General features: G+C 42.1%; 1 protein-coding gene across 25 annotated transcripts in view; it reads right to left on the bottom strand.

Annotated features, from left to right (window-relative positions):
* Positions 1-6,548: 6,548 nt before the first annotated feature.
* The window catches only part of LOC140684151 (uncharacterized), an 80,513-nt gene continuing 69,947 nt past the window's right edge, over positions 6,549-17,114 (bottom strand). For 20 of the 25 annotated variants that reach the window (XR_012055950.1, XR_012055949.1, XR_012055951.1 and 17 more), the window contains 3 exons: positions 10,582-17,088; positions 8,640-8,950; positions 6,549-8,534 (listed from right to left, as the gene is read on the bottom strand). Coding sequence is in view for 6 of the 25 variants with exons in the window: in XM_072929039.1 (XP_072785140.1) it covers positions 17,002-17,088 (87 nt within the window). In the remaining 19 variants the exon portion in view is untranslated. The remainder of the gene's footprint in view (positions 8,535-8,639; positions 8,951-10,581; positions 17,089-17,114) is intronic. The other 5 variants (XM_072929035.1, XM_072929038.1, XM_072929048.1 and 2 more) reach the window with 2 other exon arrangements.

Genomic DNA, 17,114 nt, shown 5'->3' with positions numbered 1-17,114 from the left:
GAGTGCACACTCTTAACCCAATTGTTTGTGTATAATGTTCCTCCGCTCTGATGCCAAACACTGGAGGTCTCTGGGTTATTTTTTCTATTTTTATTTTATTTTTTTAAAAGCTGCTTGGTCATACACCACTTTGAGTGCCTGCATATACCTCCACTACCATTAGTATTGCAATATTATACAAGTCTGCTGTCAGGCATGATTTTTTTCTTAAAATCTGTCCTTTCTTTCAGCTGAGCACTCAGAGCTCACTAGATATGAGCTCCAAAATTATTAAACACTTCTTGGCTCTGAGTTTTCTGTGCAGGCAGAGATACATATCAGGTTTATTCTATGAGTGGGAGATACTTAGCAAGAGCAGTTGACTCAGTCTGCGTTTTGAGTAAACAATTCACTTCATCTTTGCACGCAAATTGATTGATTTAAGATTTTTGGAGGCTTTTGTCAATTGCTAACAGATATAAAACATTCATAAGGAAGTGCCACTTCCCTTTGAGTGGGGAAAAAACGTCAGGCACGAGGTGCCAGCAGCTCCTTTCATGCAGACAGGGGCTGCACTGACTTTCCCTGCCCAGCAAATCCTCCAGCACTGCCCCCATTAGATCCATGAAAACCACTCGAAAGCCTGTGCTGCAGCAGGGGAGTTCAAGGACCACACACTCCCCCTTCCCTCTGCCCTGGATGTTTAAATCATCCCCAAGTAATCAAGTCTCACACTTCGGAGGATGAGAAAGTGCAAGTGATCCAAGAGCCCAACTGGTGGATTATACAAGGGAGGGTGAAAGCACAGAACGCCACAATGCCCGAATTCAACCACAACAAAACAGCATTGAGGCATCCCAGCACAAGAATCCCCATTGTACGTTGGATTTCCAGCCATCCCAGCTCCGAGCTGCTAAAAACTACAGGATAAACCATTCCCTCCTCCCAGCTATCCCAAATCCAACCTTGGTGTTTTTGTTTTAATTCAAAGACACATTAATTGTTGTGAAGGCACAAAGTATTACCTGGAATAACACTTCACATGCAAATTAAGGGCCATGTAAAATTATTGTAGTGCAAGAGTACCATGGTTTATTAACAGCAGATTTGCAAGGTTAATTTTCAATTATGTATTTCTTATTAGTTTTCTAGCTGTCTTGCTATTATTAAATTTAAAGAGGAAGATACTTTCAATGTGTCCAGCTTCTGTGGTGTTATTACTGATAATTATTCCTATTTTCCAATTTGTGTTACTCTCATGTCTTGCAAAATTTGTAATTAATGAGCAAATAATTATAGCAGCACTTACTAGAGCTGCTTTAGTTAAAGCTGTGTCAGCTTTTGTATTAGGATCCCCATTTTTCAAGGGTTTATAACTCAAGCATAAAAATTCACTCTGGGCTGAGCCTTGTCATAAGAGCTGTCTGCTGAGCATGATTTTTTGTTTTTAAATATTTCTAAGCAGCATTATTTTGTTCTTTTTTCTGAAAGTTACAGACATTTTATTATAGCTGAAAACTTCTGAGGGCATTAAATTTACAGCACTCTGTTTTCCTATGCTCCAGCGCCTTGGAAGTAAAGACATTTTATTTTAAGGTAAAGTTCACTTTTACAAATAGGAAACGATGCCTCAGCATCTCCAAAGCCCAGAACTGGGTTTTTAATGCCTGGTGGTCATTAGCTTTAGAAAACAGACACAGAAGAGAGCTTGACATTCAGGGATGTTTGTGCTGATCCCACCCAGTTAAAGCATTCAGGCACTGCCTCAATTAAGGCACACGAGTGGTCCTTAGGAGTCAACAGGGCTGGCCAGGCTCTCTGCATGCCCAAAGCATTCACTGCCCAATTCAGCAGAACAAAGCTCTGCTTTTGAGGGAGTTTTGGGCTGTCCCCATTCACTGTCTGTGATCTCTCCTTCAGGATGCTGAGAGCTCACAGGGCTTAGGCAGCTCAGCACCTCCTCAGTGAGGTGCTCAGAATCACACAGGGGCCTGGCTGGTACCAGTTTACAATTTAGCACAAAACCAGTGCTTCCTTTTTGTGTGTGAAAGAGGAAACCCCAAGGGAAAAGCAGCAGATCCCAACACACCCAGGTTTGCTGTATACACTTGGCCACAAAATGAAATTGGAAAGTGGCAGCTCTAGAACAAATATTCTGGAAAATTTAGGCTCTACAAGAGAGCCTGTCATTGCTGCCTCCTCCAAGAATTCTGTGTGGTCACTCATCCAGGAACACTGGGCACATTCCTTCATCACTCCTGCTCTTCTGCACCCTTCCTCCTGCAAAGGGCTTTGGAGCAGCCACCCAGCTCCCGGAGAGCCACTCTTAGAAATCTGAATCACTAGGGTTGGAAAAGATCTCCAAAACCATCAAGTGACTCTTGGAGTGTTTGGCCTTGATGCTGACCCTGTTGGATTCTGGTGGATGAACACTGAGGGGTGACAGAAGGAAAATACCTTTACTAGCTAATTATTGCTCCATCAGCATACTCAGAATTTGTCAAGGTGTTGTGGGCAGCATAAAGTCCCATTCCTCAAAATTTTCATTATCAACGAAATCTAGATATTTGGAAGACAGCAACATCTGCTGCGAAGAGCAGGAGAGTGATGGCTGTGGATGCTCAGCTTTGCATCCTGGCTGGTACTGGACCAAACACATCCAGCAGGGCATCAGAACTTTGGAGCAGAGATGAAGAAATTAAAAGGAAAAAAAGGAAGGTGTAAGAATGAGAAAACTTGTAACTAAGAAGAGCTGAGTTAGCTGGAGACTGGTTTAACAGATGTAGAATAGTTTTACGCTTCAGGAGGGAATTGTGCTGGTACAACCTCCAGTCCCACCTCAGACAATTGGATTTAAGCACGAATTTAAGGACAAAGCTGAGCTGGGATAGTTTGTGAGAGCACTATAGAAGCACAACCTTCCATTCTCCCAAACCATATGGGTTTGACTTCCCATATGGAGTGACAAAATAAAAATGTAATCTAAAAATAGCTCTCAAAAGTGCACTGGCTGAAGGCTGCTTCCCGTGCCACAATTTGATTAGCCTTGTGTTTTATTTCTTCAGCAGCGATTTCCATTTATCTCTGATTTCGAGCATGAAAAGCTGCTTTTATAGTTGTAAGCAGAGGAGAAAAAGGCATCCTGGAAACAAATATAGAGAGAGCTCTTCTGGCTTTACAGGAGCGGCAGGAGCAAGGAAAATTATTTCAGAGCAGGGAGTTGATTGGTTGCAGGGAGAAGATCTCTCCTTGCAATCTACACTCGAGTTCCCTGTCAGCCCGGTGCAGGGCATTACATATTCTCTGCAGCTCTGGAGGAACCCAAAGGAGCCCAAAATTGTCAGAGCAGAAACGCCCGTGCGGAGGGAGCGGTGCCAGCGCGGCTCGCCCGGAGCGCCCACCCCAACAGCTCCTCCTGGGCACCAGCACAGCCCAGGGATGGATGGCACGGGGCACAAACAGGCCCACTCAGGCTCTGCTGGAAGGTGCCTTCAGAGATTTATTTTGGGTTTTTCTTTGGGTTTTTTTTTAAGTGGGAAAAATTCTAGTCCCTCCTTGGATGCTGTGTTTGGTGTTGGGCTGCTCGCTGCAAGAGAGAACTTCAGGGGATGGAGCGAGTCCAGAGATGGGAATGGAGCTGGAGCAGCAGGAGCAGCTGGAAAGGGGCTCAGCCTGGAGAAAAGGAGGCTCAGGGGGGACCTTGTGGCTCTGCCAGCTCCTGACAGGAGGGGACAGCTGGGGACGGGGGGTCGGGCTGTGCTCCCAGGGAGCAGGGACAGGAGGAGAGGGAATGGCATCAGGCTGGGCCAGGTTGGATTTTAGAGAATCTTTCTTCATGGAAAGAGTGTAAAGCATTGGAATGGGCTACCCAAGGCAGTGATTGATTCACCAGCCCTGCAGCTGCTCAGAAAACCTGTGGATGTGGCACCTGGGGACTTGGTGTAGTGGTGAACATGGGGGTCATGATGGGTTGACAACTGGACTCAATGACCTTAAAGTTTTTTCCAACTTTAATGATTCTGTGATTCTAAGTTTTAAATTCCTTCCTGCTTCGGCTGGGGCAGGGAACAGACCATCATCCACACACCTGGAGATCTGCTTGTAGCATCCATGACCTGAAACCCCTGGTTTGAAGGAGGAGGAGGAGGGAAGATCAGTCTTCATGGGAGCCCCCTAACATCAAGGAAAACCTGAGTCAATACTTGAAGAAAAGAAGGAAATATCCCAGCTGGGCTTTTCAGGGATTACTTCCCCCATGCTGGAGAACCCAAGAATAGCATAAACCCACAAAGAGATGTTGTTTTAGATGAGCAGAAAGGTTGATCTGTGGAGGGAGGCTGGGTGAAACCTTTGTCCCTGGTTGGCTTCTGAATCTGTCATTGGCATTTCTCATTATTTGTGTCTTTTGCAAAAAGAAGTAAAGAAATAAATAGCAGATAATTAAAAAAATTCACATAAAACTTTCCAGAATGATGGAGAAAATAAAATCCTGCTTTTCCAGTATTTCAGTTTTCCCACATCCCTAGGTTGGCCTGGGTTTTTGCGGGTTAATAGGTTTCCTACAGGCTCTGGCACTGCACACTCTGTGCACACTCTGGGACAGTTTCTGTCCTGTTTCTGCATTAATATTTGTTACTGTAGATGCAAAAGTGAAATAAAATTGAGAAAAAATCGTGTTTGCAAGAAAAAAATGCCCCTCTCCTCAGCACAGAAAGGAGACAGCAATGACAGGGTGGGGTTGGGGAGGGAGAAGCAAATCCTGAGTCTGGTGCAGCTCAGAAGGAATGAAAGGTCCAACCCCTTCACTCTTCAGGAGTCTGAAGTGAGAAAAATCCAGACTGAAGTCCAGGAACCTGTACTGGGCACTGGTCAGGCTCTGGACACACATCATACCACAGCCCAACATCTGCCACAGTGCACAATAAAGTTCTTCTATTTGATTTCTTTTTCTCTCTCTTGTTTGTTAAAGCTCTAGGAATGATTTTCCCAATCTGAGCAAAAGCTCTGCACTCCCCCTTAAAAGAGGTTTTTATAATATCTAAGGAATATTAAAATCTAAAGAGGGGAAAGGAATCAAGAGCAGGAAAAGGCTGAAAAAGCATTGGCAGAGAAAGGATTAGAAACTAGCTTTTCTCTACTAGAATTTATAGAGAGAAAAAAAAAAATCCAGCACTTCGTAAACAATTATTTACAAAGTTCAAAGAGTTTGGTACCCTTTCCTTGGGTAAGATAAGGGGCAACAAATAGCACCCACAGTCTCGAGGAGTTTAACCCAATTACTCCTGTCAGCAAAACTAATTTTACAAAGCACATTTCTGCCAGGAAGAATACTTTCCTTGCTTCCAATTCTTTTTTACATTGCTAATAAGTCTCTTAGCAGTGGATTAGAAGTGCCTCTTCAGCCAGGAGCAGGCGGATCGCCCTGAGCGCAGGAAAAATCCTGATTGCAGCCGAGGGGATTTGGCCCTCGGAGCCTCCCTGCAGGTGCTTGGTGCTGGGACTGTGTCTTTGCAGCGGCTGCTGATGGTTATTGCACACTGACAGCCTTCAGGAGCAGGTCTGGGACTGCTCTGACCCTTCCCTCACTGACATCCAGAAATCAGAGGGTGTTTTAGGGCTACCTGTCCAGAGAGGGGAAGAGGACTCACCTCCCTGACAGCTGGATGAGGCTCACAAACCTTAGAAATCTCTCCCAAACAATGCAAAATCCGGCTGGAACATCCCAAATCCTGTCACCTGCTGAGTCAAGGCAAACCTTTTAAGGCAATGTAAGTTCAGAAGAATCTAATTTCTTCTGAATCTAAATTCTGCGGAATCTAATAGGATGCAGCACCCCAACTCTGCCATCCCTGTTGGATATTCAGGATAAGGTGGAAAAAGAGGAAAACTCCTCCAAATAGCACTGCAGGCACAACGGAAACATCAAATCCTTCCTCAACCACAAGCCACTTCCCTATGGAACACCAGGATAAAATCCTCTCAAAGTGCATTAATGCAATAGCTAATATATTAAATTTCAGTTTAAAAAATGAGGCATGAGAGGCAAGGATGATCAAGGACAGCCCTCCCCGGGTGGGTGCCACTTTTCCAGCTCCACAGATGGGGAACATTTCCCGAGGAGATGCTGAAAATCCCCTGGCTGTGCTCTCTGCAAGGAGGAGCACCAAGGCAGGAAGATGAGCAGTGGATATGGGAGACAGAGAATTTAAACTTTTCGACACATCCCCATAACAATGTGAAAAAAAATTCAGTCTCTTTGTGGATAAATACAATTTTATCCACTCTGCTGAAGGCAGTGACAAGCCCCAGGCAGCCCTTGGTACCTCACCTACACCTGGAAAATTACTGCAGTGTCTTAATTCATCCAGAGAAATGCTCTTATTCAAAGAAAATATTTAGATGATGGAGAAGAGGATCAGCTTCCAGCTTTGGATATTCTGGGCAGCTCTGTGTTCTGTGTGTAGGCACCTTGCTGAAGAACAGGGATTGGAGGTGTCCATGTCCATCCCAAACATTATAAGAAATCATCTGACATCTAAATGCAGCACACAGAAAATAGGCTAAATTAATTAAGTCAAGTTATTCCATTTTAATTCTCAATATTTCATTTTCATTCCAAAGGCTTTGTGGCAATTCATGTCAAAGAGTCAAGTAAATATTTTCTTGTGCTGTGTGGAAAACGATGTCAGGCAGTGATGGGAGTGAAATACTGACTTTGTAAAACTCTTTGTACTTCTGATAGGATTGACTGATTTTGTGAGATTATAGAAGATGCATTCCACAATTATACACACCCCTAGAGACTTTGTGGAGGTGAGATTCTACATCTCACAATGTTATTTAACCAGGAAAAAATGGACTAAGTAAATAAAAAATCTGCAGGATGTGACTTCATCGTGCACTGTTGCCACCTGTTTCTATGATTTAAAGGATGTTACTAAGAATATCAGGGTTGATAATGTAAATTATGAAGAAATCAGAGGTCAATCACATAATAATAAATATTAGCATAGGTTTCCCAAGGCCAGAAGTGCCTGCAATGGTAATTGGAATTATGATTTTACTCTTGAATTATGTGATTCTGAAAACACTTTGTTCTCTGCTTCTTTCCTGGAACTGTTCCATTAAAACCAAGGAGAAAAACTCTCCAATTTATTTAATCCAAGAATGAATGTCCCCTTTTCATGAGGATGCTTTTTCTTTCATGTAGGCACCCCCTCACCTTGTACATGAAGTTGTTGTGGTAGAGGGGTGTCCCTTGTGTTCCTGTGCTGATCTTAGGATGCAGCATCCCAGCTCTTCCATCCCTGTTGGATATTCAGGATAAGGTGGAAAAAGAGGAAAACTCCTCCAAATAGCACTGCAGGCACAAAGGAAACATCAAATCCTTCCTCAACCACAAGCCACTTCCCTATGGAACACCAGGATAAAATCCTCTCAAAGTGCATTAATGCAACAGCTAATATATCAAATTTTATGAAAGACTGGTCCCAACAATATGGGTAAAATTTACAGAATACCTGAAGTTCATGGCACTATTTGCAGCATCTCTGAATTACTCTGGACACACAGCAAACACCAAAAAAAAAATGTGGCTGCAGCTTTAGAATAATTCCTTTTGGAGTTATCCAGCAACACTTTGTGCAGCAAAAAATCAGCCCAGCAGCCAGGCTGGTGCTGGGAGGAAATTCCAGAGGGTGAGGGGCTGGCAGTGGTTTTAAAGCACCTCTAGACACCCCTCCTGCACTGCTGTCCCAGAGGAGTCTGAAAGTCAGAAGCATGAAAATATTTTCGGCAATAAAGTTGCTGGGTGCTGCCTGTCTTACCTGGGGATTCCTGCCAGCACTGCAGAAGGCTTTGGAAATGCTGCTAAATCATATTTTTTGCAGGGCAAACCCCCCACAAACTAATCTTCTAATGCTGCCTGAATATTGTTGGGCTGTTTTTCTTTCATGCCTGCGACTCCTGGCTGACAGGCAGCTCACAGAAGTCGAGTTGGAGCTGGTGGCTGAGGCTGGAACACTCCGTGTGAAGAAATCAGGATATGCCACGAGTGTTTCAACGCCATTACACAAAAGTCTAAAATTAGGTCATAAATTATATAATCTTGCAAGGAAACAACAAATTTAATGACTGTGCCAAACCAGAGATAAAAGCTGAGGAAGGAAATAGCATCTTTCTCATTAAATATTAAGGATCAGATCCTTCAAACATTTTCCAGTGATGAACTCTGTGGGAGCCTGGCATCTGTATTTGTGTGTGTTCTATAGAATGTGCTTATACATCATATAGAAGTGCTGGGTGTGATTTATGGAGCACACACACACACAGTAAGTATATTTATAATGCATAAATACATTCCATCAAGAGCAGAGAAGGTGATTAGTGAGAGTTTCTTAAGAGGTTTAATCAGATATTTTGATGGCTTATTTCCAGTGTTGCTCCAAAAGCATTTTTCATTACAGGGCACTGGGAGTGAGCAGGTAGAGGCATCTCCTTTCCCCACACCAAGTGTGTGTGCGTTCACATCGCATCCTCAGTGGGACTGAAGAACCCTGTAAAGGAAGAAAGATTACCAAGATGTAACAATGGATTTGAAAATTCCCTGCAACCTTTGAATCCCTCCCCTAATGCTGCTGTGCCCCAGCCTTTCTTCTCACCTTACACGAGGCAAATCTGGTTTGATCTGTCTGAAACAACGCAGGGGCGAGGCCTTGTGCACATCCCCTTAAAAGTTGGAAGCAATTCCCTGGGGCCGCTGGCTGTGCTGATGTCCTGAGGATGTTAATGAGAGGGAATGGGAATCTCTGATGGAAAAAGGCAGATAGCGCTCCCGTCCTTGCTGTCCTCAAAGCCTCTCTGATAACCATGCCCTTTTCTTCAAAGATTTGAGTCATTTGTGGATTGACTACATAATCCTTGTGCCGGAGCCTGGGAAAACTGCTGTTGATGCCCTTGGCAAATTCTTAGCCTAAAAAAGCATGAAAAAGAGGACCAAGTAATTTCAATTCCATAAAATACATTAAATGCAGCACACAGGTATGTAAATGGGAAACTCCATAACTGTAATTTGCCCATTTAGAGTCTGATCTAAAGGCTATAAAAGTTAATTTGAAATATTTTCATTGATTTTAATGGCCTTTAGATCAGGCCCATATTATGCACTGCATATCATGTTTGTTTCAGTGCAATAGTGTATTTATGTAAAATGTGAGTTATGTGGATTATAACACATGCAGATCAGCTGCTTATCGTGCAAGGACAAATTTTGTGAAATTTACTGGCTTTAGCAACACACATAAAATCCAAAAAACAAAATAAAGTCCCAAATAATGATTAGTCTTTTAAAAAGTGAGATTAAAAAAAAACGAGGAGGCCTTATTTCATTATATACTAATACATCCTAAATGTATTTTAAGGATCATGAAATCCAAATGGAAATTTGCACAATTCCTCATTTCTGACTGCAGCAGTTGAACAAAAAAAAAAAATTGCATGTAAATGATTCAAAACCTCTCAAAGAAGCAGCACTTTTTTTTTTCTAATTTGGGGAGAAGAAAAAAAAAGGGTTTCAACCCAAGCTCAGCAAGGGATAGCAGCATTACAGGCACTGCATGGAGAATTTAGCCACTCATAATTCCAAATCCTTCTCAAATGCTTTATTGCTATAAGGTGGCTCATAGCAGCCTCTACACAACAGGACTCCCGTAGCATTAACCATGAGAGATAGGCTTCCAGAAAGAAACTATAGCAAAGTAATTGTAAATCTCTAATGATGCATAAAACCGAGCTGAATTGGTCCTGAATTCTCAGCATAAAAGAAATGAACCATCAGAAGAACCAATTCTGGTGGCAGTATAACACACCCCAGTGTGGAAACTGTTTATGGTGTTTGCTGCAGTGGAAATATTCCCACTAATATGCAAGGATAGGAATTCATTAAAAAGGCCTGAATGCTGCAGCTTCTTGGGATGCCACATGTGACACTGAAAACAAATTGTTAGCCAGAAAGAAAATCTCATCTGTACCAAAGCAGGCCATTGGCTCGGGCAGTGCCAGTTTGCTGTACAGTAAATTCAGTGGGATTTGTAGGGTTTTAAACCCACCTGGTAAGGGCTCCAGGGTGGTTTGCTGCATCTTGTGGGGTTTGGCAGCACCAGGCTGGGTTTTGTTGGAACTATGCTCCCCTGGACTGCTTGGACAGACCTGACTGAAGCCTCATCCTCCCCCAAAAACTCCTGTGCCCAACAGGACACCTGATCTGGGTGATGGCCTTCAAGGGACATGGCCACAGGCAGCTCAGAGTGCTTTCTGTGCTAAAACCCAAACTCTCCATTTTCCTCAGAAAGTTTAGCCCATTCCCACCAGATAAGCACCCAATCAAATATTTAAAACCATAATTAACGATTCCATTTAATTAATTAACAACACAATCCACAAACTGTACTGACTGTACTCAGCTCATTCTGTAAACCTGGACCCTCACCAGTTAATCCCTCACTGTCCAGAGGCACCTTGCTCCAGGAGCAGATCAGATGGATTATCTGGGAGTCCAGGAATGCAAGAACAAGAGGCTGTACCCATTTCCCCACACAGCCTCACCCAGGAGCTCCAGTGTGGCCACAAATCCCACTTTTTGAGGTGAGGAACCGTCGCGCTTTTGCATCCAGTAGATCTCTGGCTTTTTTTTTTCTCTTTTTTTGGCACTGCCAAGAGGTGTGGGATCATGGGATGAAGATTTTCTGGCACCAGGGCATCTGTCCACTGAGAAGGAGATTGACAGGGCTGGAATGGTTGGGTTTGTTTGTTTTCTCATTTCACAACTCGGAAAAGCCAGACATCTGAGAGCTCGGATGCTTCATTGCACGGTGTCAAAACCGGCGGAGGCACAGATTTGAAATCTGCATACGTGGACAAAAAGAGGGCATATTTGAAATTAATTACAATTTCTAGGCACTACCCAGAGAACAATATTTACCCTTAATAAGCATGCACCAAGGAACGGCACATTTACTGCACAGTTTTTAGTGAAGCTGCAGTTTTTCACGCTTCCATGTAGGACTCCAAGGCTTAACTAGGACTTTTCATTTTATAAAAACATTTTTAAGAGTTCTCTTATAAAAAAGAATTAAATATCACTGATTTAAAGTCAAGCTAAAATGAAATTAAATGCAAGTGACCCACTGGGACTCCTATGCTTGCAGTTGCATTTATCTGCATCACACACTACACATCTGTTGTAAAACAACCCATAACTCTGTATAGTTGTCACACCCTTACCTATAATCCTCCTGGAAACTCTGGGAAGAAAAGGTAAACAATTTTAAAAGGGAAAAAAAACATAAAAGCATTGGTCTTACCCTATTTCAACAGTAGATAAAGAAATAGGTGAAGAAATTATATTTTCCTAATAAATAACCTCCTTGTGCATAAATATAACAATAAAGGAATGAGAAAAATGAGAAAAGAGGGGGTGACCCACTGCAGGTGTAAACGAAAAATGAATTAATTCACACTGCTACAGACTTCCTTCTCACTGGTGAGGTGCTGGCACTGTAACCATCTTTTTATTTACCTCTGATTTAGGGGTCTTACCCTGCGAGTTGTCTATGGGTGTTCATTTTGGAAATAAAAATCCAAACTAGACAACTTATTTTCCTGAGGATCCCACAGCAGGAAGGGCTGTCCAAGATGCTCCAGCTGACACCTCTCTATTCCAAGGTACCTCCATTTTCCCCAATCAAATTAGAACAACTCTAATTAAAGGTAAACAAGAAGCTAAAGTGAGATGAATGGTTTATAGGTGCTTCATGCTTCCCTACATTGATTAATAGATAAAGAATTCATCCCTCCACCAAATTAGTTGACAAACCCTGCTGTAATTACTCCCTGTACACGATGATCTGTAGGCACAGGGAACTCCAGCAGGGACTGAGCTCCATCTCCCTCCAAAGGTATTTTGTGCTGGTTGGCTGCACCCATCAGGTATTTACATCCCACAAATCTTGTCTTAGTATTCCAAGTTTCTCAATATGGTTTAAATTTGAAATTAAAGCAGGGGTGGTCATTCTTTCAAGGAATGCCATTAGTTGTGAATCAAGTTTGCAGCACAGGCAGTTGCCCTGGGCTCTGCTATTTCTTGGCTTTGGGAATTCAATTTTTCCTTTTGTTTTCCTTGTTGTCCTGCATGTCACTCATGTGATCAGCAAACACAATTTTCTTTCACCCATGGAAGAAATTTTGTGAAAGCAGTGCATTTGCCACCTCAAAATCAACCCTAAAGTTGATGCAGAAGACACCTGACCACTCCTAAAGCAGAGCACTCCAAGAGAAAAACACTTCAGGCCTGCACCAAATATTGCCTGGCCACCATGGACCAGGCTGGAGGCATCCAGAGATGGGCTCCAACTTCTGGAGAATGCATTGATTGAGTTATTTTTAAGGAGTTTTCTATTAGAATAATTAATGTTTGGTAGGGTAGGAACCAGCAGCTGGGAAGGGTGGGTACAGGGCTTAGTCTCATTCATTGATTACTTTCCAGTTCAAGTTTTGCAAGGGGGATCCAGCCCTTGAGACGGAGATCCCTGTGCTGGAAAAATGGGAATCAATAAATCTATTGGGAAAAACATAATTTCATTTTCCTTCTTAACCAGAAATTGAGATACACACATTTCTCCCTCCCTGCTTTTCCCTGACTTAAATATATCCTGTGTTATGTAAGTAATTGTTTTGAACCCACTCTAGGACACAGCCAGAGACATGACTCCAATAACACATTATCAGTAAAACAAAGCAAAACAGTTTCATGTCCCTGCTGGGTTTGTATATCCACTCTTAAATGAGCAGATTGTCTCATTATTCACCCTGATCTGGTCATTGTATGCTTAGTCACAGCTGTCACAACAGGTGCCCGAGCCTCCCCCTCCGTGGCACTGCCTTTGCTCTCTGGAGTTTGTTGTCACATTCCTCTGGTGGCTTTGCCGTTCCCCCTCTGGCTCTTTCCAGGCTCACCTTCACCATTCCTGAAACCATCCAGGGGTGGCTTACTCAGGATATAACAAACCTTCACCATTCCTGAAACCATCCAGGGGTGGCTAACTCAGGATATAACAAACCTTCACCATTCCTGAAACCATCCAGGGGTGGCTAACTCAGGATATAACAAACCTTCACCATTCCTGAAACCATCCAGGGGTGGCTAACTCAGGATATAACAAACCTTGACCATTCCTGAAACCATCCAGGGGTGGCTAACTCAGGATATAACAAACCTTCACCATTCCTGAAACCATCCAGGGGTGGCTAACTCAGGATATAACAAACCTTCCCCACTCCTGAAACCATCCAGGGGTGGCTAACTCAGGATATAACAAACCTCCATCAGTTCTTCACAAGCTGATGTTCCTCATGCCATCACACAAAAGCAATTTATCCATTAGCTTTGGCCATGGTTGTCTTGCCTGGCTTCTCCCCTCTCTCTCAATATCTCCAATGACCACTTCTCCTCATGGAATTAGATATTCCAGAAGGAAGGAGCAGGGCTAGAGGCTGGTTCCTCTACTAGACCAGATCATGCCAAGTGACAGCAGGAGTCTCCAGTGAGTTGAGAATTTCTGTGGGCTCTTGTCCAACGTTATATTTAACAAGAAAATTCTTTGGAAACAGCTTTTATGCCCCAAGATATCATCTCTTCTCTTTTATTTCACTTTAATGTTCTCTGGTGGTGGTTTGGGGTTCCCAGGGTTGAGTGCAGAGCTGCTCCCCTCCTGTTCCTCTGCTCTCACTGCAGATTTATACATCACATTTTCCCACTGAGCTTAGCACTCACTGGGGATCTTTTACTGCCGAAAATCCTGTGAGTTCTTCAATTACCAGCACTGTGCCACTGTGCACTAACAAACTTTATCTAATACAGCAGCATATCAAACATTTTTAGTTCTGTAACAAATGTTTTCTTAGCTGGAAGCAAATATCCTCTGATATTAAAGTACCTCCAAATAAAGAGGCCATTTTATATGATTTTTTTTCCTATTGTCTTTAAGGAATATATTGCAGGTTGAGGGGAAAATATACACAATTCCAGCTCTTTTATGTTTTGTAGACATCAGAATTTAGGGCCTAATTCCTGAAATGATGAAATCCATCAGTCCCACTGAATTCCAAAGGCTGGTGAGGGAGAAACTAGACTGAAAGCCAGGAATGTAACCTGAAAGTATCAATCCCCCAAAGCACTAAAAAGACATCTATGATTTTCCTTCAATAAAATTACAAAGGAGCAAGGAAAATATCCAGCTCTTGATTTACAGAATAAATAAATTCAGTGTACTACTACTACTGCCACCACCACCATTTGTTTTATCTCTAAAATACAGAGCTAGGGGATAAACCAGGCATTTCTATCTCAAGTTTCATCCATTTGGGATTAAAATCTTCTTTTCTCCCTAATTTACCCTTCCTGCCCTGCCTTCCCTGTCCTGCAGCACAGGAAATCTCTACAGAAACACAACTGCCTACAGCTGAGAACAAAGTTTTACCAAAATCTTCAACACATTGCCACCATTTTAAATGCAATTTCTTACCTGAAAACCAAAAGTAGAGGCAGTATTGTGTTCATCCAGATTTCTCTTGGTCACTTCCACTTTAAATAATTAATCTTCTCTGTTGTTATATTTTACAGCTCTTTGGGAGCATTAATTAGCACGAGGAGCTAAATTGACTTAAATTCTTGCTGCCTTAAAACTGAGTAGGGAATTAATTCCTCTCTTATTCTCCCTCTCTTCCCATGTTACTTAAAAATCAAAATAATTATTTCTAGTGTTTGTGGCTTGAACTTTTCCAGTGAGTGCCCCAGGCTGGCATTGGGTGACCTGCTAAACTAAATGGGAGCAGCAGTACCTGAATGAAGGTATGGCCTGGTGGTCAAGAAAACAGCAATCTGCAAAAAATGTAAATTAATTTGGAGGGAGGAACAAACCTGAGGGGTGATTTGGTGGGGAACAAACCAGAACAGAAGGCTGGTATCCTACAAAACCATCAGTGCAAAGGATCTGAAGGAAAGGAGCTTGGCCACTGCCTTTTTTTTTTTTTTTTTTTTTTTCCTTTTTGTCTTTATTGGGTTGTTTTTTTTATGCTGGTGGTGGTTTTGGGGGATTTTGCTTTACCTTGCTCTGATTGCATTATTTCGTGGCTTGGCTTAACACACTTTCTCCAAAAATCACTGACCAAGGATAAAAGAAACCTCGATTGCTCCAGAAATCCCTTCACCAAAGGGAGCAGGACACAGCAAGGAAGCAGGAGTTTTGAACCCATCTCACTTTCAGCATTTCTATCCTTATAAAAACTTCATCTTCCATATTATTTCCATATTATTAAGCTCTTCCTATTCAAAGATCCCCAAAAGGTGTCTGTGTCAACTATCCAATCTGGAGTTCAAAGCATTTATGGGTGAGGAAACATTTGAGAGCATAACAACAGCACAAAATCTTTATCAAAGATTGTTGGAGAGCTGGAATTACCAGTGGCTATCAGTCAATAATTGTTGAAGTAAGTGCTGGGTAAGGGATAACCCTTCCCAAGCAATTCTGCTGTGGGAATGAGAAAAGCAGCTGGAAGGAATTCATGACTAGAACGTCGTAGAGCTCAAAGAAATGTGATGTATAAACAGATTATTATTTCCTGTGGATATTGATGATAAATGAACTGGATTTGGTATGTCTGGGAAATATCACCACCCTCCAAGCCACCACAGCTCCCTGTGGCTGAAGGCAAAAACCTCTCCTGTAACTTATGAGGACTTGGGGAAAAAAAAGAAAGCACTGAGTATCTGGGCTGTTGGAAATACAAAAGTTGCAAATTCCTCCTGCACATTTTTCATTTAATTAGTATTTCCTGCGGGCTTTCAGTGTAATGAGTCATTGATTATTGCAAGGAGTGCTTTGTAGGGTAAATTAATTCATTTAAGAGAAACGGTAAGAAGTGTTAAGTAGCTGGATAAATAAATAAAAGGCAAAGTGTTTTGGTCATTTGGTTGCAAGTCAGGCCCAGGGGACCCCCATTTCTCTAAATCAGCTACTCAGTGAGCACACCAATACCTGCCCTCCTCTTTCCTTATCTTTACCTGTACCTGCAGCTTTTATAAAACATGGAAAATCCCTACAGATTAAACAAAAATAAAGAAAATTCTGCTCCTCTACTGAAAATCAGATTCCTTTTACCAACCTGATAACAATTACATGAGAAAATATATGTAAAAGATTGAGTTTTCACTTAATTTAGAGAAAATTTCTATTGCTGCATGTTCATTTCAAATAATAAACAGAATTTCTGAAAATAAAACAAGAAGAGTACATTAATATTTAAGGCCAAAAAGAGTAAAAGGTGATGTTTGGAAGAACTGGTTGTACCTGAGACGCTGATCTTAAAACACGGACCTGGGACAGGACGAAGGATATATAAGGATATTACCTGGCTTTTCACAGGGCTTGCAAACAGTTATTCTAAGGAAAAAGTCTTTGAAACAAGAAACATCTTCAATGCAAACAGAGGTGGAAAAGGAGTTAATTTTTCCTCCTTGGGACATCTCTGATTCTTCTTAGCTGAAGATATATTGGTATTTATCAATATATTTATGCAGGATGTGATTTACCAACCCAGTCAGCAACTGGCTTTTGAGAATTCCATACAGGGTAAAGAAAGAAATATAATTCCTCATGACCTTACCTTGAGCCCATTCCCACCACAAACGAGCTTGGATCACAAAAGATTTGACACCAGTAAAATCTGGTTATAGTTTGTGAAGATCCCAAACTCCCTGCAGTGTTAAACTCCATAAATTCAGGGGAAAGGTTGCCTCGTATTTGGACTGAACAAGGAGCTACAAAATCCACAAACATCGTGGTTCCTTTGGTGGGTTTTATTGTTGAGAAAGGTTCCCAATGTGCTGGGAGGAAATTTCTTTCCATTGGTCTCATTTTGTCTTTACAAAACTTGCCTTTTGCTGCCTCCGGCCTTGGAAACTGAATTTTAGGTGTTGGCCAGAAACACTCTTTGAACACCCAAGTACAGAAAGGTAACAACCACCTCAGTTTCCAAATATTTCTTCAATTCACACTGTGAAGAAATAGAGAAAAAAAACC

The sequence above is a fragment of the Taeniopygia guttata genome, chromosome 4A (genome assembly GCF_048771995.1).
Source record: "Taeniopygia guttata chromosome 4A, bTaeGut7.mat, whole genome shotgun sequence".
NCBI classification, from domain to species: domain Eukaryota; kingdom Metazoa; phylum Chordata; class Aves; order Passeriformes; family Estrildidae; genus Taeniopygia; species Taeniopygia guttata.
The sequence above is the reverse complement of the archived record's forward strand: the minus strand, read 5'-3'. Positions and strand labels throughout refer to the sequence as shown.